The sequence below is a fragment of the Leuresthes tenuis genome, unplaced genomic scaffold (genome assembly GCF_036924035.1).
Source record: "Leuresthes tenuis unplaced genomic scaffold, fLeuTen1.0.hap1 SCAF_14, whole genome shotgun sequence".
Lineage (NCBI taxonomy): Eukaryota > Metazoa > Chordata > Actinopteri > Atheriniformes > Atherinopsidae > Leuresthes > Leuresthes tenuis.
In genome coordinates, this window is record NW_027325368.1 from 18,249,122 (window position 1) to 18,276,754 (window position 27,633).

Genomic DNA, 27,633 nt, shown 5'->3' on the forward strand with positions numbered 1-27,633 from the left:
TTCGGTTTTCCCTTTTAGTACAACAAAATATCACCAAACATCGAAGAAGACTCGAGTAAGTGCATTTTTCCCTCACAACCATTTGAAGTTCATCCCTCTAGCCAAAACCATCACACGCCCGCTTCACATTCCAGGATGAGTGAATTGATTTTATCCTACTGGAAAAACCATCAGATAGCGCCGCGGAAGCCATGCAATCATGGGCAGACTGTGGCAAGAGGCAGCTTATTCAGAGCACCGACACACACAACAGCGGCGAAACATTTCCACAAGAAACGCAGACACATGCACACAGACGCCGCATCACCTTGAAATGACAACTGGGCAGGAGTACAGCATCTCTACTGCCGTGCGTATGTAAATGACCCAGCTGCATCTCTCCACTTCGCAGCCCTCTTTAGTCTCCAGAAACCAAAAGATAAAGCAAACTTCCGATCAGATCAGACAAGATGTCAGGGAAGGTGATTGTGAGCGACACAGAGTCAAATGATGCGTGACGAGATGGAAGAAGATGAGGTGAAATGAGCTAATATGACGGGGTTTATACCAGGAGCGGACATTAACTGGAACCAAGGTCTGTTTATCACAAAGGGCTCCAACTCCATTGCTGGCTTGCCGGGATGTATTGTCTACAAGGATGGTTCTGATTAACGACTCGCTGCCGCAATCCCTCCCAAACAAACTGACGCACATCACACCTGCTGACAATTAGATGACAAAGTGCAGCAACCTCACCCTGATGAGTGAGCTAAAACATGAGGGCACAGACAAGGAAAGGTGCATGCAGCTGGTTCTCAGGAACACTGTGCAGTCATCTCTCAATGAGGCATAAGGAGGCATCGGCCCATCTTATCCTACACACACCCACTGGTAGTACGTTTAAACAACAAACATCTGCGAAGGTCATGGGGAGCACTTCGCCTCCCTGGTTGTCTCTAACGGGAGTAGCTGATGTCATTTAAAGTGCAGCAGAGCAAACAAGGTCTCCCTTGGTTTTCCTTGACTGACGTCTGAGTGTTCAAATATGTGCTCGTGTCTGTGTCAGGAAGCCTTTTTGAAAGCTCAGCAGTCCATCACCGACTTAAGAAAAGGCAGCGGAATATAAATCTAATCCCGCTCCATCTGCCAGTGGAGAACAAATACATTTTACACAGCTCTCCAAAGACAAGGACGGAAATGACAGACACAAATATACTGAATGGATAGACACACACGGCAGATCTGTGAGCCTTTAGCTTAGCAGAGCTGTGCTCTCAGCTAGCTCCTAAAAGTCTGTACGCTAACGTGAACCTTTTTGGTTTTTACATCCAAATCAGAACATATTTTACCTCGGCCTCGTGAGATTGCTTCTTTTCCACTATATGCTGACTCAGCGCGACTACTCATGTAGAAACACGCTGTTAAGGTCTTTGTACACCATGTCTGTATTTTTGTCACACCTTGAAATATCAGAACAATGTTCAATAATGTCAATCCTATTTGCATACAGATTTCAGTGCTTTCATTTGTCATGAGTGTTCAGAAGCCGTTCAGTTTTCTGCTTTTTCTGTATCAGTTCAATGCTCTTTTCAGTGTCGTTTGACGGCTCAGAGCCACCAAACGTAATCATTCAAAATGGCATCCGGCAACAGATTCACTTTGGGGTTTTCTTTTTCCCCACAAAGCACCAATTCATAACACACAATGTCGAGAATAAAAGACACCAGATTTCTAAAGACAAGTTGTTGCAGATTATTGCATGAACAGCTTGGAATTCGAAACAAACTACAGGCCCCTGATTACCTGACAAAAAAGGTTGGACAGCAGTGATTTAGTTTTAGGAAGCTCACCAAAACGACATATACACCCACAACAAATGATAGGACGAGTGCTAAAGTCGTGAAGTAAAGTACAGTAAAACATTCGTACTGTGACTTTAGGCAACAGATCATTAATAAAATGCCTCACAGCCAGACTGCAAGCTTTCTGTGCCACCATTTTGTTCCGTGCCCAGGCCTTTGCACCTCCAGTTCAGTGTGTGGTTGAGCAGAGCACCCAGGTGTGTGTTAGCCTTCCAACAGCCTACTTGAATTCTATGCGAGTTTCTGACATTTGAGAACAACTACTCATTCCATTCGGCAGTGGCTCATGTCACACATTCAGACTGGCTGTATGCTGAAAAGTGTACAGATTCCATTTATTATGGGCTGTGCATCGGAGTACAGTAACAACACACCGATAACCTTTTGTGAAGTCACACATAAAGGACTGATAGAAGCAATATCCCGGCCAGCGTTGGCAGACAAAACCCTCCACTTGTTTATAAGGCTAAAATTACATTTATACGCGGCTCTGTTTCCTCCCGCTCAATCAAGGCGAGCACCGCAGCGAGTTCCCGCGGTGCCACGGCCACTCTGCCCCCACAGAGAAGTTTTATATTCTGTCTCTCTGTCAGGGCAGTTTCATGCGGTGCGGCTTTGATGACAAGCAGCTAATTCTGTTTACGCCGTGGAAAAGGTAAGTCAATCAGGCAGAGTTATGCAAAACGGACCGACTGAAGCAAGATGCCTTCACTACCTCCATGATAGTACCAGGAAAAAGGGTGGAAATCAGTGTGTCCAACAGGGTGCCATGTCTCCGTCACGGGGGACAAAGGTCAGATGAGAACGGTCTTTTAGTCTCCTGTGAAAGCAGACTAGCAATGACAATGAGAACATATTGATGATTACAAGCACAACAGGTATTATGTTCACTCTTCCAGTTAGAGCATTCTTACCGCTTCTAATTACAATTTAACAAATTAAGCTGAAAGTTTTTTTCCTGTGGGGATTATTTTTTACCTTTAATCTCTGAAAACTGTTAATATATTGTACACAGAAGGTCACAATAAGTTCAAAGGACCATCTTAGCACTATTTCCAAACACACGACTTTAACCACCACGGTCTGTCTTACATAGTCTGATCCATTTTTCTCCTTCATTTAGTCTAATTTGAGACTTCACAGGTTCACGGAGTGTGCTTCCTCCTGTGGTGCTTTGCTGTGATGCACAACAAACAGCGGGGAAATGCGGAGGGACAAAAATAATTGAAAATAATGAAAGCTGATGGGAAGCAGCTCATGCTGACTACCAAACTGTGGCTGTCACCGAATGAGGACAATCGCAAATTTGACCCAGAGTGCAGTATCGCCAACAACTGGCAAAAATTCACCTGAAACCAGACTGAAATCTCTATTCAGCAGACAACCTGTAGACTAAATAATCAGCAGTTAGAGTAAGCTTTTGTGATTCCACTGAAAAAGTCAGCCGGCTCTTCTGACATCGCCGGCACCTTCTTGTAAAGAGAGAACTCCAACTGGCTTTATAAAACTTCCACTATTTCATCATGGGGGTTTTCACTACTCCATACATAATGCAAGTATGTGCTCATTTTAAGAGCAGTTCCAGGGAGCAATCAGACTCAGCCGAATTAAAAATCCTTATCTGGCCGTCAACCTGAATTCTATTTGCCTCTCTTCTCAAACTGACTGACAACAAAGCTCATTAGTCCCTCTGGGTGGATAAAGGAAGAGATTTCGAAAATGGAGCAGACAGCAGGAAATAAACACAGAATAGCAACCGACCGAGAGAAGAGAAAAAAAAGAGAGAAAAAAAACAGCAAGTGCAGGCTCTCAGCTTTGATTCAAGGACACAAAACCCCCCATAGAACACAAAGATTGCTTTAAGAAAAGACAGATTCTCCAGTTACTTTTTGCAGTATTTCTGCGACACTGTCTTCCTGAAGGATCAGTGTTGTTTCTACAGTCAAACACTGCCTGATTTACATTAAGAGCTCCTTTGACTGAGTTTTAGAATGCAAAATTGCCAAACTTGGAAACCGCTGAGGGCCTCTTAGTTGCTCAAATGACTAAAAAACTAAGGACACCTGAAATCTTTACTCAACTGTCATCAGGTTGTTTCCATGTCTGTGCCGATGTAAAGTTTGAGCTTTACTGATAAAAACAATAGAGAAGTTGATGATAAGAGAAAGAATGGAACAGAAGAGACAGTGAGGTGAGATGCTAGTGGACAGCTTGACCTTCTGTGGCGACAGGCTGGTCAGAACCAGGAGGCACACAAATGACCCCCCTGTCACCAGCACCACAGCCCCTCCTCCTTCCCACCTCTCCCTCAACACCTTGGCCCCCTCCTTCATTTCGACAGGTCATCCATCAGCAAGCAGGCTCGCCTGTTAGCACACCAAATGAAAAGACACTTCACCGGACACAAGTGTCTTTTTTCATCACACTCTCATCCTGTCAACTTTCCAGATCCTTCTCCGCTCTCCTTCCTCCTTCCCTGCTCCCCTTCTCTCTTTTCACACTCCATCTACTCTTCTTCTCGCTCTCTCCCCTCCCAGCTCTCGCCATCTGCTCTGCATCTTTCATGTCCTCGTCACCTAACCCGTCTTTACCTATTAGATGTCAAGGTGCAACCATAGAAAGAAGTCATCATGATGACGTGCAGCCAAGGAAACAGGACACATATTTTACCACAATGGATGTAAACACCTTTAACTTCTGAATTCTGGTATTATTTTTCTGTTTTACATTCACACACACACACACCATATACTTACACCCTGACCACAGAAGCGATGACATCACCAATATGACCAGATATATAGCTGTCAGTATTTCTGATGTAAATTGTGAAAACTTTAGACTGCTACACTGTGCCAGGAGGCGCAAAACTGAAAGAAAACCTCGGCAAACAGGGAAAAGTCGTTTTCTCGGTGTAAAGTACACACTCGCAAAACGCTCCAAAGTGAACTAATGACACTTTTTTTTTCAAAGGAAAACACATGATGTTGCAACACAACCAGCGCTCCAAATCCTGTTGGCTGTTCATCCGGAGTAAACACAGAAGCACTTACCGAACAGAAACTCAACTTGTCTCCGAACGACACTTTTCTCAGAGGATTTCTCTTCGACCTAAAAGGAACCGAGGCTTAACCTCTCTTCCGCCGTTGACAAGAACGTCATCGCAGCGCTGTTACAAATGTTTTAACGATGTAACGACGGGTTCTTTGTTGCAGTAAACGGCAGCTCGACACATCCAGGCAACCAGGGAGCCGATGTTGAGTGTCCGTTTACTCCGCAGAGCGACCGCTCATTGGCTGCTTCCACCAAGTCGCAGCGTTCTGCTCTGGCGCTATTGGTCCGAATCGTGTGGCGCATTCACGGACTATTCGCAGATTCTCGGCTCTAAATACACCAGTTCTTATTTAAATATTTCACAGATATTTTTCAAGAAACAAAGTCATCATTCACGCGATGACCTACGTTTCTTGATAGTTTCTGTTAAAGTGTAAATGCGCTGATGAGTAACGGAATCTTTGAAAGTTAAGTTGTCATTTTTCACCTGGAATAAAGCTTGTGTACCCCAGAAATAATTTATGTTCTGCCTGTACTCTTAAATCTCTTGATGCAGTGTTATCTTTGGCTATTACCAAAAGTATTAAAAATTAAATATCTTGATAGATATTAACCAACTGGACGATGGAAATTATGAGATGCATGTATTTTAGCCCTCGTTATCTTGTTTATGCTATAAATTTATTCCATGTTGTTGTTCGTTTTTTAATTTTAAGAGCCCTTACTATGTCATTGTTATTGTGCTCTTATTGTGTCAGTGTCTTTAACAAAGAGAGCTCAGTCTCTGCTTGTCTCCCTCCATAGATAAAGGAGAGAACGAATGAATGAAAGTTGCAGCTAACAGTTTTCATCAAAGCTGACACAGTTTCATGCATCACTTAGAACTACATGTAAGCAAATTCTGAGGCGTCGGTTTGACCTAAATTTTCCACTCGGCCAGTAAACTGAGACTCCACCTATATCTGCAGCATGTACTGAAATTTCAGCTTACTTAAGATCAGTTTTCACCAAGCGACTGTTATTTCAAACCACAAAATGAGTTGATTGCAAGTGCTCAGATGTTATACTTATACTTTTCTTTCCTTCGCATTTGGTGTCCTGTTGCCATGTTGGAAATTTCCATATTTAAGGGATAGTTAAAGTCTCAGAAGAATTCTAAAAACATGCAATCTGCACTTACCTTTTCCAGCACTCAACAACTTCCCAAGGATTCCAACAGTACCTGAAGGCATCATCATCCCCATGCTGGGTGTGTGTTTTTGTGTACATTTTAGATTGTGGTTTCCAGCTGAATCTTTATTAGGAAACAAATCAGCGGGCTGTTAACTATATGTCAATTGAGATATTCAAGCGCGAGAGTCAGCGAATTGGTCGTCTGTAGATATGCAATTCAGGCTATTTTGTGTGAGTAAAACAGAGGAGGGCTGATTGATTTGCACTGAATTGTAACAGTGCCATACACATATTCAGTGCTGCTCTACTGAATCAATACTAGCAAATATCTAGTGGGCATTTTTTTTTATTTAACTCACTGCATCCAGCCCCCCATATGATGTGTGAAGAATGTGAAATGGATTTCTTTAATATCCACCTGCACGCACCTATAAATCATCCGTGCAGTGGAGCGTTATTACACATGAACTGGAGACAGTGGTTGGAGAAGCACTCAGAGCTTCTACCGAAGTCAACGTGCCAGTACAACAATGTAAAAACTAGGTAAGGCAAAGTGCTCGTCCGCCCTTTCTGACGTCATATCATGATGAACAATGCAGCATCAGCTGGTTTGAACTACTTTATATTCAGCTGTACAAACAGAGATACCGCAGATATCTGAGAGGATGCGAGATGGTTGCTGGGAGAGAAAATTGAAAAGAGGCTGAAGTCTCTTATAAAACTCTCCTTTCCGTTATTGGAGGTTTTTTTTTGAGACACTAAATCACTTAAATACTTAGTCAAGCGAAACGATGCGAGAATTTTAGAGGTTAAAAGTGGCATTGTTGAGCAGATGATAATTAATGTGTGCAAAGAGTAACAAAAAGACGAGCCAATGCAGAGCCACACGCGTAACGGAACAATAGTTAACTCCATTAGTGGTCACCATATGAAACTTAGTCTTTTAGAGGTGAGTACAAAGATATTTACAATAGAAATACAAAAGGAAGAAGAAGTCCGCCAGCCTCAAAATTGTCCTCAAACCCAGTTTTGAAGTAAACGTAGACCTTATTCTGACCACTGATAAAGGAAAGAGGGGAACAAAAATCATCTACCAGCATGTAACGCAGAAGAAGAAACTATTTTTTTACGCTGACTTGTTCAATTGAATGAATTTGCGGTTGGACAACTCTATTAAAAGGAAACTGGCACCCCCTGGCGGTGGTAGTTTGTAATTACAAGTCGTTCGTACCACCAGATTTATTATTGTCTGCCTGCTTTGTATGTGGTTGTTGTTGTTGTTGTTTTACTTTTATGTTAATGTAATTTTTCAGATATATTCCCATAACGCTGATGACCTGACTTCATATTTTTGCCATTCATAAAACATGAACTTGTAACTTCTTTAGATTTCACCCACATACTTTGTACTTACACACATACCCACCAATTTTATCTTACATTCAGTAGGATGAGTAACTGGACGTATCTTACAAAGGGGAATATACCCAAGCTGTCCACGGCATTGGATTTACTGAAGCTGGAGGGCAACAACTTAAAAAAATCCTGTCTAATATCAGGCAATAAAGCATATTAACTTATTTATTTGTCAAATATATCAATATACTTTTGAGCAAAATACTAGAAGAAGAAACTTGCAGATATGAACAGTGTACGAGTCCAAATGATTTTCAATCACATACAGCTCCAGTTAAAAAACGTTGGTACGCTGTGTGAAATATTGATGAGGGTAGAATGCAAACAAACAATATTTTATTAACGACAGAACACAGAAAACATATAATGCTGAAAGTGAGACTTTACCATTTTAGACAGCAACAGATCTGAAAAAAGGTGGGATGGAGGGCAAAAAGTCTGGAAAAGTAAGTGGTACTAAACAGAAACAGCTAGAGAAGGCTATGATAAGAGCACCTATGAGAGGCAGAGTCTCTCCGAGGTTAAGATGGGCAAAGCCTCAGAAATCTGAAAAATAAAAACTGCAACAACAAATTGTGGAGCAATTTCAGAATTATGTTCTCCAACATAAAATCGCTTTTGAATGTGTCCTTGTCTACAGTCTATAATATCGTCAAAAGACTTGGGAGAGAATTGGGAGACGTTCCTTCCTGTGGAACCAACGTAGCTGGAAATCGATACTGAATGCCATCTTCGTGCCCTTTGGGTCCACCACGTTAAAAACAGGCACAATTCTGTCGTGGAAATCATTGCATCGGCTGAAGAATACTTCCAGAAACCGTTGTCTGGGAACACAGGTGCAGGTTAAAGCTCTTTTATGCAAATAAGAAGCTATATGAGAGGATGATCCAGAAACGCTGCTCTCTTCTCTGTGCAAAAGCTCATTTACAATGGACTTTTTTAGGCCCACCTGCAGTCCAGGCTGATGTTACACCAACTGAAAACATCTGGAGCTAAATGTAGAATAAAGACAGACAGTTCAGGAACACGTTGAGCGGCGTGTTCTGTAACAAGGCAGAAAAATAAAAACAAGTCATCCCAAATGAGTTTAGTTGCAAATAGAGTTTTATTTATTTTTGGGTTTAAAAAACAGACACAGACACAAAGATGACCAAGCTGACGAAAAAAAAAAAAAAATCATTCAACCCGTTTCGGGCTGCTTCCTATCCAAGCTTACAGTGCAAAGGCTCTCCCCTCGCATCCAGACACTGTGGTGATCAGGAAACCCTGAAGGAAGTGAAATGTTTGCACCGTTTGTCCAGTTATCGGTTTGTGTCCCAGTTAAATAATCTGACCTCAAGCACAACTGCAACAGAGCATTTGAGGAGCGCCCATCGAATCTTTTAGTGTTTTACAGCAAAACATTGATGTTGAAACGAGTCAGAAGCTTTTTCATTTATTTATTTTTTGGGGGGCGGGGGTGAAAATGACATCACTAACTGGATTATCTTCAGAAAATGTACATTTCATTTCATCTTTGTGCCGATTCTTCCTGAAAGAAGAAAAAATAATAATATGCGACGTAAACTTCCTGCAGTTAAAAACTTCAAAACGTCTTTTTTTTTTTTACCATCCGGAAAAACTGTTGAAGTCCGTAGTGTTTGACACAAGACTCCGTTTGTTGAACTCTCACACTGAAACCCCTCCGCTGTAATATCTAAAACAAGGTGCAAAGAGAAAAAAAAAAAAACTGGCAGAAAGTCACGAGCGATGCATCTAAAAGTCAAAACATCCCGAACGGCGGAAGCATCAAAGCTCGCCAAGGGGAACGCTTTCTGTGAACGCTGCTGAAACAGCTGATCGATGCTCGGCTGATTAATGCATTTGATCGACAGCATTTGCTGCCTTCGCGCGCCTTTGCACGACAGCTCTCTGCAACATAAAACCAAAAGGAGGAAAGAAAAGAAAAGAAAAGGGGGGAATTCAGTGAAGAAATGTCAAGATTCAGGCCGACAGTCCATGTTAAAACCAGGTTCAATTGCACAAAAAAAAAAAAAAAAAAAATGAAAAACAATCTTTAGCAAATACAAACAACAGCATAATCAGAAGTAGGGCTCAGGAGGAAAACAAAAAACTGATATGCAAATACTCTACTATATACAAACATGTGGACATCCTTCACAACAAATGACAACTCGAATCTGTACAGTTGCCTGCTTTAACAGTTGCACAAAATACTTCTTGAAATACAATAATACTTTATTTTCTTTTTTTTTTTTCTTTTTTCTCCTTTTACAAAGTACAAGTTTAAATCAGTCCACACATTAAAAAGCAAAGCACAAGCCCTAAAAGGCCACAAAAGTGCATGTTATCAGGTCAGTTGGAAGCCACGGGAAGGAAGGACTGACGTGAGAGTGGGAATTCTAACCTCCCAGTGTAGAAACTGGAGCCTCTCCACACTTTCAATCCACAGCATTTTGCCCGATTAATAGTTAGTGGATGGAAATCTGGAGTACATATTTATTATACATGCAGACACACGTGACTGCAGATACTCAAACGCACACAGACACGCATTCTTGGACACAGCTACGTCATTCAACTTGTTAGACCACACGCACACAGACGCACTCCTAAAAACAGGCTATAGGCGAGAAAACTCCATCAATATCCTCCCACTCCAACGTTTCTCCCAAACTTTCACATTGTATTCAAGTAGCAAAACTTTGTTAGCAGATACTCGGTACCTTTTGGACACAGTTCCGACTTAGTGCACGCTTCGAAAACCCAGAGGTCCTGGCAGCGACCGCAGGCTGAGCAGAAGCTGGCCTTGAAAGCTGTCCTTTTTCAAACTGCCAACGCTGAAGGCCAGCTTCAGCCAAACCCCGCCGCCGCCAGCTGCTGCGCTACGGAGGAATAAAACACTGACTGGAGGTCAGATTTTTTTTAAACCTAGTCCTCGCCAGCAAGTGTTTGAGGCATGTGCACAAGTGACTGCCACAAAGGCCATCACCAGCTCATCGTTACGTGTCATTCTATTCCACCAGACACGGGGGGGGGGGGGGGGGGGGGGGGGGGGCTGACTGCAGTGTTCAGAGGAGGCTCGAGGCCACTTTCTGTAGTGCAAAGAAGAGTGGGTCAGGTGACTGAAAACATACATCTTTGTCTCAAATGCAACCTCCCTCAGACATTCCACCTTAACGGAACCTCCTTTAAATCATGCAGCAGTTTCTCTGCAGGCTCATCCAGACAAAAACCTCCAATGAGATCCTTGGACTGTTGAAAATGACCTGCAATAAGGTTTTGTCCCTCCTGTCAAGCACCGCCCCACCCCACCCCTCAAATGTTTAAACCACACAATTTCTTTAAAAGTTTTCAATCAAACGCGTATGCAAACTAACCCCCTCTTTAAGGCCACTGAACTTCCTTAAAATCCTATCCCTCAGCGCTTAAACGGGGGCCATAATGCTTCTGTGACCCCTGTCAGTGCCTCCGCTCTCCTCTGAACCACACTGTCTCTCCTTTGAGCTGTGACACCCTCCACCTGCTGCCGTAGCAAAGCTGGAGGAGATGATGCTGATACGGTACCAAATAATTTCCTCTCCCTGTCTTTTTCTGGTCCACTAGAGTATCTTCCGAGTTTACTTTGGTCTTCATTTTGACATTTCACACCCACTGCTTCGAGCCAAAGGGCATCCTTCACAGTTCTTTACTGGCGGTCTCCCTCTTTAAAACAGAACGGAGACGTTTGGGTTCGGCTAACAACCAAGCAGGTAGACCACCACCTCGTAGGTGCACATCATAATAGCAGTGTTAGGAATCTGTCTGACGAGATGGGTGGTTAGGCCGCGGTACAGCGCCCGGTATCCCTCCTCTTTGGGTACAGTCAGCAGAGTTTGAAAGAAGGAGCGGTACTTGCTTCCCTCCTCTCGTAGTCGTGTGCGGATCACTTCTGCAATTTGAGAGGAAAGAAGGGAAACTGTTAAAAGGTACGACCAACCGCTTGTTGTTAAAAAATAAATAATAATACTAATTATTCGATAAGAGCTTATGAGTGAGCCTCCTTAGCAAAAAAAAGTCTTCATTTATCATTACCGGTGTCCCTAAAACCACCTGATTGTTAACTAAATCAGGTCCAAAGCATACTGCTTTTGTCAATGTCTCAAGTGTTTCATTTGAACTTTCTAAAAGTTTCATGAAATTCATTTTGGTGGTTTACAGCTAACTTTGGGATGGGAATTGTCAACTTCGCCAAAAGATGGAGCACTGAACCACAACTTTGCTTCAGTCCTGTTTCCAGTTGGAAAACAACTCGAGTCATTTTCTGCGAATACCTACAAGCACAAATCAACCAGTGACAAAAGGCAGTACTTTGCCACCTAATTGAAATAAAACATTCTCCAACTGTTAAAATCAGGAAATCTATTCCAAACTAAACTGATGATTAATGAGTAATTATTTAGAAATGTACACAAAGAGCTACGGGCTGCAGGAGATGCAAGAAACAGACTAGATATAACAGACCTTTGACCTTAATAATAAAGGCGGAGGAGACACTTACCGTGAGGATAGGCGATGGAGGTGGCACAAGTCTTTGAGGTTGCTGCTGCCAGCATCATGCCCACAAAGTCCGAGGCATCTTTGACAGACTCCTCCTCTTCGTCCATGCTGGCGTGGGCTTTGTGCTGCTGCAGTTTCCGTTTGATACTTTCGTAGATGACAAAGTGGATAACAGTCTCAGAGATGCCGGCGTACGAGGCCGACATTCCTCTGTAGAAACCCCGCAGGCCGTCCATCTGATACACCCGCCGCACACACTCAAATGCGTTCATACGCCGCTCGCCCCGGTTTCTGTGATGAAATGAGACAACTTTTAATTTACCTCCAAAACCAATATAGTTCCGTTTCAACAGGAGCCACGCGATTGGGGGTTCCTCACCTCGAGTCCAGCTGCAGACGGGTCTTGATCAGCCAGATGGGATTGGTGGCTGTGATGGCGGTGAACCCTGGGAAAGTCAGAAGAGGTAAGAGAGTCAGACAGATCCGTGGACATTTGGAATAACACAGTCAAACAGCTACACTAAATATTCCATACTGTGCAAGGATAGAAAGAAAGCATTTCACAGTAAACAATCACTGGCTTTGGTTTTTATTTGACTCCAATTCTTCTTAATTATGATATAAATTACATACATACATAATATACATGTAGATTCCATTAAATTTGGAGAAGCCAATAAACGAATGCATAAAAAAAAGCATGCTCTTTCATGTGAAATACTACGAAGGTGGATGAAAACTTTTTTTTCCCTCTTTTTGCCGAAGTACTTGAACTAACGACAGTTAGTCAGGCAAAGGTTATGAGGCCTTTATTCATTTTCATCTATTGAGAAATAGCTGAATGCTATGACAGCAAGCCAAGCAGCAACTTCCCTTTAGGCCTAATTTCTACTCCGCTGTTCCGTTAATATCCTTTTAGATCTACTGATCAAAAAAGGGAAAAATTGCAATACAAACATAACAACTTTTAAAAATATGTCTGCGATGACAAACTCAGACCAGCACGTGGGTCTGAGTCTTAGTTTCAACATTACTCTAAACTAAATGCGATAGGTTAGAAAAGCAAAATGCACACTGACTTAGTAGTCTTAATTTTCCATTGTATGCCATCTAATGAACCCGCGTTTTCTGGTTACACTGCAGACAGGCTCCAGCACAACCACTAAAGCACAGAAGACAAAATGGTGTCTGGAGGAGATTCTTCAATTATTCAAAGCGGAAAGTCTGATAAGTATGTTGTGCAGCCTTTTCTCGCCACTATGTGGAGTAAATGTGTTTCTTTGCTTGCACGTTATGACTTGAGCAACAGCGTATTTGTTTGGTGGCGTCACAACACAATAATGTTGCGTGTAAACCTAATAAACGTGCACTCTGCCTCATCGAGAAATGAGAGAAAGCGTCTTTAAAGCCTGTGATCAATTGAAGAAACGAGTGAGAAATAAAATATGGCCACCTGCCAGAAACAGCTACAACCGGGGCAAGTGTAATCGAGACACGTGCAGTGTGTCAATGCAACAGAGACCTATGTGAAGGCAACTGTGTGGAGAGGAGAGGACTACACAGGTCAGCTGGAGAGAAGAACAAAAAGAGGAAGAAGAATAAAGAGGGAGGTAGAATGAAGTAGCGTCTATGGCGTGTACTCACGAGGGAGGGGCAAAGCTCCTCCAGCTCCTCCCCGCTGCAGCTAGAAGCCTGCAGATATGGGGGGGCTCAGATGGCGGGGGTCTCCCACCCAATCACGCAGGGGTGAAAGCTTTACAGTAAAGCCCTAAAATAGACACAGGCTTTTCTGTACCACAGTCACACACAAGCAGCAGTCACATCCAACCCAAACCCCAACAACCACCCTCCCCATCCCACTTCCCGATCAAGAAGGTGGACAAGAGATGGGAGGTGAGGGGCTGAGCCCCCTCCCCCCCATCTTTCTTGAAACTATAACCCCAACTCTACACCCCAGCCCCCCCACCCCCCCCCCCCCCCCCCCCCCCCTTACTTACTCTTGTAATTTCAATAAAATTCTCTTAATTTCTTTAACATTTAACTTAATCAGCTGGAATAAGAAGGATGAACAGAAGCCAACCCAACAGAAACTCCAGCTCTATCTCTCGGAAGAGAAGTAGAAAAAAAAAAAGAGAACTAAACACAAGAGAAGGTAGAAAACTGAGGAGGTGTTCGTCATAATCACTGTGTCATTATCTGCTTATCATCTACTTTGCAGACAAAGAAAGGGATCACACTCTTGGTGGAAATATTTGAAAATATAGCGACTCAGGCCGAAATGCTAACCTTGCCGTTATGTGAAAGCACATTGGACAATGGAGGTGACAGAAAAAAAAGAAAGAAAGAAGCGGGACTGATTGATGGAACTAAAAATGAACAAATGGAATTGGAACAATTATCACAATGCCGTCTGACCCAGATACCTCCTTTCACCTTATAGGACTCCACGGGGGGGGCGGGTGGTTAAAAATAACAAGACGCTGCTACATGTGGAAAAAAGAAAAAAAGAAAAAGAAGAAGAAGAAATAAAGTTACCGTTAACTCCAGCAGGTTTTTATGTAAAAATGATTTTGCTATGACCGTTGTTAGGGATGTTTTTCAGTATCAAAAACAAAATGATTAGTCGAAATACAAAATGGTGACCGAATTATTATTATTAGCATTTTTTATATGGAGGTCAATTTACAGGACAACATGTACCCACTAAAAATATCAATGTTTTACAGAGGATTGGGAGTATTTTCCTGTCTGTATTACAGGAAAACGTTCTGCGATGTGGGTCAAAGTTAAAAAAAAACTAACAGCAGAAGTAAATCTCAGTCACGTACATGAATCATGAAGTAGATCAACACACAATCCAGCTACCAGCTACTGTTCAGTTCTCCAGCAGACCTGCATTGGAAAGCAGTATCTACATATAGACATGCCCCGGCACGCAGAGCATTATGATCCTTCTATAGGCAAATAGTGCTTGGGAAACTTCTCCAGAGGAGTCTGACCTACATTCAGAGACAGTGATAGGTTTCACCTAGAAAAAGTCTGAATGAAGGCGTGAGCGGGGCCAGCCTCTCTGCCCCAGTTGCAAAAAGAGGACGCCCACGATTCTAAGCCGGGAGGCCATAAGGGGCAGTAACTCCACAAAGTTAGTTTTTAAAACTGGAAACAATTCTCCTGCATTGGGATCTCATTCAGCTGTACAGTCACGTGATTCTTGTTGGCCAGTACTGACAAACCTATGGATACTGTGGCAGATGTTCTTAAGAAAGAAAAAAAGACAGGAAAAAGATTTACCTGCGGTGCCCAAGATGCCAAAAACATCCATCTAGCACCTATGTAATAGGAAATGTGTTTGTTTCGTAACGTGGCCTAGATATTCATCAAGGTGATACGTGTGTGTATGCGACGGAAGACGGAGAGAAAACTTCACAAACAGCTGTCTAAAGGCTCCTTTTCGTTGATACGGTCGCACCACCACTTCATCTAATCATCTAATTTTCTGATGAAGCTAAGCTGTGAAGGCAAACTCACTGTGGAAAATTCCAATATTCCCCCAAAAAAAGGAGGAGCCGGCACCAGGCCTTTGGCTTAATGACCGATTTGCTTTGGAATAAAAATGGCTGACGATGAATGATGAAAAGACACAGAATGAAAGAAGAAAAAAAAAAACACAATTGCAACCTGCTGTGGCGGTGACAAGGTTAGCATTTCTTTTGTGCTGAAAACAGCCACAAAAAAATTTTAAAAAACAAGATAAAAAAAGCCTAATAACACACAAGCGTGTCATTACATTACCTGTAATGTGCTGATAGAGCAAGATAAGGGGAATGAGGATGTATGCGTCAAGACTAAAGCAGTAACAAAACCTTATCAGAAGGGCTTAAAACTACACACCTGCTCCATACCATAAGCAATGGTAATATTACAAATGAATAACCATTATGAACTTTCTAATAGTCATTAAAAAAAGAATCACCATGGTTTTCATCATACCAGTGTAAAAAAAAATGGGGTGCTACCTGACGCGTCCGCCCGAGTGCCCGGGGCCCCGGTTGACCTTTGTGGGCCGTGTTCTCTTCTCTATACACACAGAGCAAAGAAGGGGGGCCCAGACCACACTGTTTAAGTCACAACTGGGATGTTAAGCCATTTAAAGAGTCCTCTGGAGAGGCCTCAAAATAAAAGAGTTACAAAAAAAAAAAAAAAAAAAGAAAAGGAAAGAGGGGCAAGGAGGGGGGGTGGGGGAGATAAATAATGGAGGAAACGAGGGATAATGGGGGCGTGAAAAAGAGGAAAGCACAACCTAAACTTTGAGGACCTTAAAGGTTTTAGCTCAGGAATCGTATCATTTACAGCAGCGTGTTTGCTTTTGATCTGGTTTAATTAAGGTCTGACGCTGCTGATAGAGGATGTGTGGACTGTCACTATGGAGAGGCAATTACCAGGAGACGTTTTTAGAAAAGCTGCTGATTGGTAGAAAAAAAACACAACGATGTGTCATAAAACTGTGCGACTGCTTTGATTTTCAAGGTGCTTAATGAATAGCTGATTAGCTCGTAGCAAAGAAAGCGAGGTCGTTTTTACCTCCGTTAACGTCAGTTTGATCCTGAGAGTCTTAAATTGTGCTTTCTGATTAACCAGTTACTGTTTATATCGAATACTAGTACACATGAAACAGCTCGATAATGCCTACGTATAACAGACATTATTTGATTTTTTTTTTTTTTTTTAGCTTTAGCATGCTTCAGGTGTGAGGGAAAGGTAGTGCCTGGGATATTCAAACTGTGAAATTAAATCATGAGAGAAAGTGTGAAAAAAAAAGAAAGAAAAAGAAAGAGAAAGCTGTCTGATGAAGACATGTCAAATCATTTATCTAACATGTTTGTTGTTTTTTTTTTTTTGTTTAAATAAAACCCATCAGTGAGAAACACTGCCCAGGCAGACTGACAAACAGTCAAACAGGCAGATAAATCAGATAAGTGACAGACGGACAGAAGGAAGGAGAGTGGGAGCCGTCATTACCTGCCATCCCAGCAGACACCATGTGCACCTGGGTCGAGTCTGGCTCCAGCACTCCATTCAGCTTCTCCTTGGCTGTTGAATAAGCGGCGAAGTAGATCGCCCTGTAGGAATAAGAGCGTGACAAAGGAATTCTATTAACTAAAGATTAAGAAACTAAAACTCAATGATGCATTTAGTGTTGAGGGATTAAAGGGAGAACATCATACAACAAGATTTAACTCCTGACCTTCTTTGCTCTTCTCTTAATAAAAAGGATTTAGAAAACACTTCTGCTGACCGGAATTAAACCCAATGACCTCCACTTCCGAACAGAACGCAGACTGGGAGAGCAGCCTGTACGACATACTCGTGCTCTAAATGTGTGTGTGCGCATCTCTCAAGTCATGAATGATGTTGGTGGTTCAGGCCGCTAATGAATGCCGGCAGCATGCACAGTGGATCATGCTCTCATTAGCATCTTTTCTTCTTCTTCTTCTTTTTTTTTTTAAGCTTTCAAGCACCAACATGTCGCTTACTAATTATAACAAGAGGGAATAACTCTGTAGCCCGGCAACCCAGAACTCCCTTTGCAGACACACGGACTAATAAAGCCGTTATTTCTTTTAGTTATGAAGCATCTGCCGCGTGCCTCCACTGCTGTATACTTTCTAAACTGGAATCTTGGTTAATTATTGCTGTGTCAGCAACCAGCCCGTAGATATTGATGTAAAATGTTAATGGGTAACTCGTAGCAATTCAACCTTGACTACACGCTGAAAAAGAAGTTTCTGATCATGCCGACATTTCATGGAAGGGTTTCCTTCTCTCACGTGAACAACTCCGCTAATAAACAAAAGCGATGAAGAGCTTCAGTTGTCGGAGCCTGGAGTCACGTCTACATTTTGACAACTTAATAAGGTTTGGTCCTTATGTTACAATGTTCAGCTATTCGGTTAAGACCACGGAACATGCAGACGCTCTGTGGATCTCGACTGAACAGTTCCTAATTAATGAATGGCGGGAGAGATGAACAGTGGATTGTATTGCTGCAGCGCTCCTGTAGTATTGTTAACTAGTCAAAGTGCTTTTACAGCACAGGACACATTCACGCACACTCAAATCCATACTTATTCTAATCTATGGTGTACATTTCTCTATCATGCACACAGTCGCACGCTGACAAAACAAATCTGAGGCAACGCGAGTTCAGTGTCTAGCTCAAGGACATCTGGACAGGCGCAGCCGGGGCCAAACCACCGACAGAGAAAACAAGTATGAAGGTAGATGGCTCGCACACAAGAGACAAACATCACCTCAAACCAATGGGAGGAGGATGGCAAACGGTCATGTGACACAGCGGGAGCGAGAGAGAACTAGACAGAACTAGACAGATCAGAAGGGAATTAGATACAACTGCCTTAATACAGACTGCATTGTAATGCCTAAAACTACTAATACATGACTAAACTGCCACAGCTGGCCAGGCCCTGCTGCTGCTTTATTCAGTTTTTTTTTTTTAATGACTGAGTTCAAGCTGTTCAAGTCTAACCAGATGAGTTGAGAAGCAAAGAACCTGTTCACTTCCACTCAGATTTCCATGAGTTTTCCAGACCTACCATGAGTGCAACATTTACTCTTTGTTTTTGGGGCCAGGTATTATTTCTGCCAGCGTGTCGAAGTTCTGAGAGTGCAGGAAGCTTAAGAGAAGCTCACATTATCGAACAACAAGAACATTCCTCAACCAAATTGCACTGCCAGCTTTTTAAGCAACGTGCTGTGTAAATGACACGGAGACTCTGTGATAACGGGTCATGTTTGTGCTGATAAAAAAAATGGTTTAAGCTGAATATGTTTCGTGTACTCATAAAAGATTACAGTGACCTACTTTTCTGTGTTGGTTATGATATGAAACACATGCAAGTGTGGGTTATTTTCATTTTCCTGCAGATTTCTCTGTATGTTTTAGCACGATTGCTTAAGGCACCAAGGTTTGCCTTCACTGCAAAATTGTTTTTTTTAAAAAAAGGCCTGGAAAAAGATGGCTCTTCACTGCCCCTTGGTTTATTCGCACAGTTTGGCTTAATTCCTGGATCTTAGTTACAGTTGCTGATCTCAAACACTCACCATGTCAGCTAAAATATGCTACGCTATACACTAATGACTAATCTTCTTTTGACAGCTCCCTCTGAAACCGTGCGAGGGCTTCTTAGGAGGAGTCAGTTCAAATAAAAGCTACACGACACACCCAAATGATTGAAGATAACCGTTTACATACCTGGAAGGTGCTACACCAACAAGGTTGGGACCCAGTCCTCTGAATAGCGAGCGAGGTCCCTCTTTCTCTAAAATCAACCTGCAAAAAGAGAAAACATGTATACTTTATATTAATCCCCCATAATAATAAACAGCAAGAAGACAACCTTTTATGTTAAGTAGTAGGCCAACAACCATGTAAATGACTGGAAGACGACTCACAACTTCTTCTATGTTCAATTATAACACAGAGCTATTGCTTCACATTGACGGGATAAAATGGAAATTAAACCGAACAGCCCGTGTCGCACAGACAACTTTTATTTAGCACAATATTTGTTTGTAGTTTGAATGACTGCGTATGCAATGTGAGAGCCGTTTGCCACATGGAGCAGTACACTTGACACTCTTAGGGCAAATGGCCAGGAACCGACACTTGACATGGCCCAACCATGTCATCACAGACAGGGTCACTATTAACCTAGTGCAAGGCCTAAATTTAGTTAGCGGACACGTGTCCCTGCTTTGGTGGTGTTTACAGTGGTATTATCAGGAGAGCTCACATGTTTTTTCCTTTAGTCAGCTCAAAGATTGTTCCTACATCTCTAAAGCAACCCAATAACCTGATTTGGAATGAGGACGGCTGCACTTTCATTTGCCGCACGTTTTCACAAACAAAGCAATAATCAAAAGAAAAAGGCAAGGAGGTCATTCTAAAAGGGGAATGGGATATCCAAAAGATACACAAAATTATCCTTGTGTGGCAAAAAAAAAAAAAAAAAGTCCTTTAAGGAAGATTTAATGCTTAAAATAGCAGCAGCCTAATTCTACCTAAAAAATAAGACTGATCTCTCTGGGAGAAGTTATGCAGCTTTTTTTTCCTTTCCCCCCCAAGCTGTTTAATTTGGCAAATCCTGTTTCTAGCTTAAAAGAAAACAAAAGAAGTGATTTATAGTATAGTATGATTTACAGAGATTGGAATGAAGGTGTTCCCTGCTGTCACCAAACAGATGCATTCACCTCTGCTCTAAAAAGCATCTTGGCTTTGCTGACCCACTTTGGCTTGTGTGTCAGTCATCTCCTTTCACTGGAGTTCTTCCCTCAGCTGCCCTGCTCTACGCTGCATCACAGTGTTCCATTTCTGCTAATGGCTGCTTGCCTCAAGGACACCACAAGCAACTGGCTTATGTTGGCAGAAGACCAGCGTTGAAAACGAAAACGGGCCCAGATTAAATGCTATCTCACGACACTGATCCTGGTCCAGAAACTGGTCCAGCGTTGCTAAATAAAAACCCTGAAGAAGACACCGACCGGCAAAGTAAACATCCCGAAATACTGCAACAAACGATGCCAACAAATCTGTCTTTTTGTCAAAACTGTATAAGAAAACAAACACCCGAGTGAATCACTTGGGTTAAGGTTAACAAATAAGGAAATCTGAAAACAAGTTCCCCATTTTGCCAGTATCTCGACAAATCTGGATTTAATGTTAATCCATTAAGACCAGAGCCACCTCAAAACATGCTTGCGTTTAATTAACTGGATGTTGCGTAGGACCCTAATAGGTTAAAAAAAAAAAAGAGCTGTTTTCTACATAGCCTCAATTTGTCAACGATTCTTAATTTGCAAGATAATTAATTAAGGCACATTGCAGTGGAAAATTCCACACATATAGCAGCTTGTGCATTATGCAATATGCTGAACACTGTGTGACATGCTCTTTGACTCTCGCTGAAATAGCTTGCCAGAAAAACAAGAGAGCTCCGTAGCTAAGCTACACTGAATATTCATTTGAAAGCTGTAAATCCCTCAGTGATTAACATTAATTAGAAAAATAAATACCCTGCCACAGCAGCATTCCGTAGATTCAGAATATCACTGCAACAGCTCTGAATTCCCCAACACTCTCACTTCCCATTTATTCTTCCAGATAATGTTACACTATTTTAACGATAAAGGGAGGAACATTTATTGTTTTGCTGATTCCCAACAGCTGTCTGCGGGGGGGAGCACCAAAAAGGTCAAGTGAGTCCTGAACCACTCGCTTTGTCTGTGGACACCGGTGACAATGAAAAATATAAGGAGCTGAATTGTTTTCTGTTTGGCAGTTCAAGCAGTTCTGTAAAAGACGGAGTGGTGGCATGAAATGAGGAGAGATCCTGCTCATTTTATGACACTATAGTTTTCAGATTCATATTACTGGGCTCTCCAGTAACAGTAATAATGAGATAACCCTGCGATCAGATTACATTAAGTCTAATCTGTAATAAGACATGAGCTGATACCCTTATCCCTTATTTACACAAATATTTTTAAAAATTATCAAAAGAATTTGTAAATGATAGCATTAACATTCACAAACGATGACTCACAAAACCGTAAACTCCCACACATTTGTGAATATTAATTCATCAATACATTATTCAAAGTTTTATTCATTTGTCACACACAAAAAAAAATTTGTTTGATCCTGTGGCTCCAAAAAATAGCTAGAATTATTATCCTTACTTGAGACAGTGCAGAGGTCCCGGTGGAGAAACACGGGCAACGCTGGCGCCGTTGACGGTGTTGAGCTGGACTTCAGAGATGTACAGTGTGATGGAAGACGACTGCAGCCTGGTCTTTACCACTTCAAGGGGACAAGTTAAGATGGCGCCCACCGTGCCACCACATCTGGGATGTAAAAGGTGAAAGTGGAGACAAGAAAGTTTGGAGAAAACTGAGAATGGAACAAAACCAAAGCAAAAAGGGGAGCAGAGCTGTTCATGGATGAAACAGTACGCCTTGGCTTTGCGATATCAATTCAAAAGAAGAGATGGTCTGAATACAGCAAAACAAAAAAAAATTTAATTACCCATCTATCCTTTTCCAAATACTGATGTCTGCAAGTCTTCTTAAAGCAAAGGTAACATCACTGTTACCTTTCCTTTCTTACAGAAGCAGAGCCACGTTCAAACAATATGACCTGTGATGAGCTGACACCAAGTGTTGTTCAGCATAACTGTACCTCGTTGCTGACTTTTGCCACACGAGAAGGTGAAAAGGACACTGTTGTTTACCTCAATTGTTGAACTCCTTTTACACACAATATGAATATGAACAAAGCTGCTCACTAACGAAAAGGAGAAATTTCAGATCGTGAACTAATCAGCAACTCAACTAAATCTAATCTAATTCAAAACGTGCAAATTATCTAAAGCAAAAAAGCATCTATCTCGATAAACACTCTTGTATCTCTTCCACTGATGTGACACATACATCAATATATTATTCTGATAAGCCTAAAACAACAGACATGTGCCAATTTTGTGTTATTCTCAAATAAGTGTTAATGCTTTATAGGGAGTGTACAAATTACACAAGATTTGGCCTTACAGCCATGCGTGTTGATATCCTGGCGCTGAATTCCCATTGCTGCAAGTGGCTTTAGAGTAGCAACAGCTATATTTACCTTTCAAATATACCAATCCACATTCATGCTCACAGCCAATGGTGACCCTTGGCCTACTTTCTAGGCCATGCAGCTGCTGCATGTGCAAGTCTCAAAGTGGCCGAGTTAGGCAGCACTATGCCGACGCCTGTTTTGGGGGGAAAAAACCTGCCTCTTCAAGATAGGAATATATTTAGTTTACTCAAGTTATGCATACTTGACGAGAGAAAAAAAAAAGCGGTGCTGATTAGATCACTTATGTTGATGACAGTGGTTTGGCGCAGAGGTGAAAGACAACGTAAAAGACGTAGATAAACTAAAGACAATAGGCTCGTTTCAACACAGGTCAAAAAATATGTTCGCTTTTATTTGGTGTTCGCATTTTCACCGACGAAAACGTTGTCAAGCCTATCAACAGACAGTGAGTAAGGACATTCTTCTTCTAATGAGTGGTTAGTAGGTTTAAGCCGTTCTGCTAATAGTCGTCCTTTTGAAACCTGCGGATGATTCACAACCTGTGAGGAAAAACACGAACCGCGATTTTAACGATTAACAATTTCGATAAATAGATGAGATACACAAAATACACCGACGTGCTATTGGTTCATTGGATTTTATATATCTGGGGTAAATGGGTTGTTCTGCTGTGGTTGCAGCAGCAGTTCGACTAGGCATCTACAGTGAACAGCAGTGAGCCCGGAAGCGAATTCCATTTGCCGTCAAAATAAAGGACTCCACTTGTGAGAGGAAAGGAGACCAAACAGATTCAATTTAACAACAAAACCAACGTTGAGATTTTCATATTTACATCTTAAGTGATTCGTCAAACATTTACGATAATAACTGCAGCCCTGGGAGACATATTTTCAGGGATTAACCGGAAGTTTAATTGGAACTATTTTGACATTAACGTTACGGACGTACACGTAACTGCCAGGACAGAAGGAAATGCACGCGCGGCGCAGACAAACTGCCCTTTTGACTTTGTTATATCGAAAAACAAGACAACGACTGACATTTGAAACTATAACTGTTTGCAAACATCCTGTTTAAATTAATTAAATTAATGAAATATTACTTACCCTCCGGCGAACAAATGAACCAGTGTATCCCTTTGGCTCATTCTTTAGCATGCTCTGCCAAGCAGCGCGCCTCTGGCTGCGGCAGAAAGTGAAAAACGGACTCGTTCCCGTCCTTTCCCACTGCCCTCTGCCTCCGAGGGGATGAGCACGTCGGCAGACAATCGACGTCGACCGCTAACCAGCGATGGGGCGAGTCTCCGGTGAGTCAGACTGCAGTGGGCCGCCAAACCCCCTTCTGTGTATCTCAGCTTGCTCAGCTTCCCCGTGGACTCAGAGACCCCGTGTCTTCGACAAAAACACCGCAGAGCTGCGAGCTCACCAAGCAGAATAGTGGCACTAAAATGTCTCCGGTCTAACAAACGGTTATATAGCACATTCACGTGGCTGACTCGATTGTCTCCTCTGCTTTCATCACTGCAACAAGAGGGAAGGAGGCAGCACACATAGTAGTTACTGTATAGCAGTAAACAGCTATTGGTCAGCTTGGCGCTTGACGTCACATGTTCTCCGCCCTGATCATGCAGCGTTCACATGCCCAACACTGAATGAATCAAGGTTGCGTTATGTTCGAATCTCGTCTTTTAAAGGAGATCATCATGTCACAGTTCGGTGTGTCACCTTCAGGACAAGGACAAGTTTCCAGTTTTGTACTAAAAGCACTGTGCTTTTCTTTGTGAAGTCAAAATCTATATTGCGTGACTGACTTGAGAAAATTTCCATTTGGCAACGTTCAAGTTATTTGAGGATAGTTTGCAGCTATCCACTTAGAGCCATTACAAGGGTTGATCCCATTTTTAGTAAACAAGGTGGTAGGGACTTACAAAAGTATCACCTACATCACATTTATCCATGCATCTGCTTACTACTTCTTCACTCTTTACAGTGCAGTTATCAGTGAAGCTGCACTGTGAAAAGCCTGTTTTGTGGTTCTTTTAAGTGCATTTTGATATAATTCACCTTGGCAGAGATGGATTATCCTTCTCCATTCATACACTCTTTGTGAAAACTTTTTCTTTTTCCGTGAGCTTGTCAGCTGACCACATTCAGAATAATCAGGTTGTGATTTAATTATGGAGCTGATGGACTCCACACAGTTTTGTAATTGTCTACAAAGTACAGTCATGTGAAAAAATAAGTACTGTATATCCCATGGACATACTTGGCTTTTTTGATCTGTTTAGAAAGTCAAATGCTTATTAATGAGGGTGATAGTCAAGAAAATTACAAAAGAAATTGGCATTTGGTTGTCATTCTCAAAAAGTAGGCGATTGGACAGGTGGAAAAGGTAAATAAACAACATTTGTTACACCTTTGAATCCACAGCTTTTAAATTTTTTTTGCCAATGATAAGAAAAAGGGTCTAATGTTCTTTTTGCTATCGATGTGTGTGACAACTATTTGTCAAAATCCCAAAGGACTCTTTAAAGCCCTCAGACAAATGGCTGTGGATCTCTTTGCGTCTGACCAGGGCTTTAAAAAGATTTCTAAACTATTTGAGATATCCCAATATGGTAAATTCTTGTACAAGTGGTGTTGATCTCAAATTAAGTAAATTCATCCAGAACTGGCCATCCAAGCCAATTCTGTCCAAAAACAAACAGTTTGAGGCAAAAAGTGCAAAGTACACGTGTCTGCAATCAGAAAGAGATTGTACATATTCGACCTGCATGGGGAATGTGGGGAACCTGCATGGGGAAACTAGCTAAATAGACTGTGCCTTTTAGAATATTGTGCACTAGTCAATTTTTACTCATGCTAACATGTTGTTAGCAAACCAAAGGCGTCTTTTCTTGATGTGAATTTTTATGGTTTCGTGTTGCTTCTCTGTGTCAGCGAATGGGTAAGTTGCAGTCATTATTCAGATATGAATTCTGCATCTTATGAGAGAAAGCATGAGGATGATGAATTTTGGATAGTTGAGCGGTCAGAACCTTCAGCAACCCAATGTCAGAAAGTGTTGGGCCATGATGTTAAATGCCCATTGGAAGTTGTATTTCCGCTAAGTATGGCCAAAGTTGCACTGACTTTTTTCCACAGACAAATATGACATCTACTGAGTCTTTCTTAATGAATGCATTTAAAAGAAATATAATTTCCTTGTAGTTCCCTTCAAGTACAGTGCTCATTTTCACAGGCTTAGTTCAGAAAAGGATCAAATGTTTGCTCGTTTGAATGTCACAAAAAGCCTGCATTTTCCAAGGAGCGCACTTAATTTATCACATGACTGTTTGAAAAGTTGAAGTCATGTGCATGGTTTTACCGTTCACATTTACACCATCAAAACCCAAACTGTAACGTCCTTTATTAGCGAGGTCCCGTGACACGGAGGTCTTGGATAATTACTGTAGAACAGATTCGGGCACATAATAGAAATTGGTGTGCCTTTTATCAGTGACCACTTTCAGAGGTGAAATGAATTGGATGCCCACGAATTCAGATTCCATCCATCCATCCATTTTCTATACCCGCTTAATCTGTAGGTTGGGTCCCGGGGGGGCTGGAGCCTATCCCAGTGGTCATCGGGTGAGAGGCGGGGTACACCCTGGACAGGTCACCAGTCCATCACAGGGCCACACAGAGACAAACAACCACACGCATAGATACCAATTAACCAAACATGCATGTTTTTAGACGGTGGGAGGAAGCCGGAGTACCGGAGAGAACCCACTCGTACACGGGGAGAACATGCACGAATTCAAATTTTTAAAGAAAATACTTTGCAAACACCACACATGTACCACGTGTAATTTTGCCTGAGAAGATCATCGTTTCATATTTTGTTCACGTTTATCCACACTGTTTAGTGATGAATTTGCTTATTTAAATACATAGTTTTTATTCTGTTTATTTAAATATTATTTACTCTTACGTAGCTGTTCCACCGAATAAAAGATGCTGAAAATGAGCTGGGATTTACATCAGCAGTGTTGTTGTGTTTTTTTTTTTAGATAACTACAAAGTAGCATGAAAACCAGTGACTTGACTGAAATCATTTTCAGAAACAAATCACTTTTTATATATACATATATATATTGTATATATGTATATGTATTCTACTGGACTCGTGCTTTGCTTATTTTTGTTATTTTTTTTAGCTCTTTTTTAAAAATTTCCCCCTCTCAGACTATTTGGGCCTTTAAATCAATATGGTCAGTGTATGGTCAAGGTCCAAAAACATCAAAAGCCCACTGATGGATAGATAAACACAGGGTTGTGCTGACAAATTCCATGAAATCTAATTTAGAAGAATTCCATTCAAATTCAGTGCAGTTATGATTGTAACTTGATTATATAAGAAATAAGAGATGACATAAATTAGTATAACCCTTAAATGTCCCTGAATAGAACTTGTAAGCAAATGAAATTATCAGAATAACTGAAAATGGTCCAACTTAGTCTACTCGTATTTCATGGCATCAGAGTATTGCATGGTCAAAAGATATGTCACCAATCGGACAGAAAACATAAAACATTTACATCTTCATTTATATGGAGAATATGTGTTTTACCCTGAGAAGGAGAGCACAGTCAAGTGCCCCTTCTTCAAGGACAAGGGAGCATCAGAAAATGACAGAAACTGAATTACTAGTTTCCACTGGTACTCACGAGGACTCATGCAAACCGCTTAAGGGATCACGAGATGGAAGTGCAGCACCTGAATTACTGTTATTGAAAGCGAAACGCTGTGAATAAATTATGCAATCTGTCTATCCCCGACTGTCACTCTCTCCTTATTTCACTCTGCATCGCTCACGTTACATATCTACACCATACATACTGTATCGGATAGCATATTCAGCTCCCTGTTTAAAACTTGAATTGTGATCTTATCTGGTGCATATTTGCG

The 27,633-nt window shown here is 41.7% G+C and overlaps 2 protein-coding genes across 2 annotated transcripts in view; both read right to left on the minus strand.

The window, feature by feature from the left end:
* LOC140269085 (SPRY domain-containing SOCS box protein 4-like) overlaps positions 1 to 5,112 on the minus strand; it is a 67,814-nt gene extending 62,702 nt beyond the window's left edge. Inside the window, exon 1 of the mRNA XM_072364107.1 lies at positions 4,895 to 5,112. The gene's annotated coding sequence lies outside the window, so the exon portion shown is untranslated. The remainder of the gene's footprint in view (positions 1 to 4,894) is intronic.
* A 3,458-nt stretch (positions 5,113 to 8,570) lies between these two features.
* LOC140268274 (solute carrier family 25 member 36-A-like) lies at positions 8,571 to 24,238 on the minus strand. The gene is made up of 7 exons (XM_072363040.1): positions 23,787 to 24,238; positions 21,783 to 21,947; positions 19,297 to 19,374; positions 17,043 to 17,143; positions 12,403 to 12,469; positions 12,025 to 12,314; positions 8,571 to 11,415 (listed from the first exon to the last, which is right to left on the minus strand). The coding sequence occupies exons 1-7, from the start codon at positions 23,825 to 23,827 to the stop codon at positions 11,222 to 11,224; spliced, it is 936 nt and encodes a 311-aa protein (XP_072219141.1). The 5' UTR covers positions 23,828 to 24,238; the 3' UTR covers positions 8,571 to 11,221.
* Between the last annotated feature and the right edge of the window lie 3,395 nt (positions 24,239 to 27,633).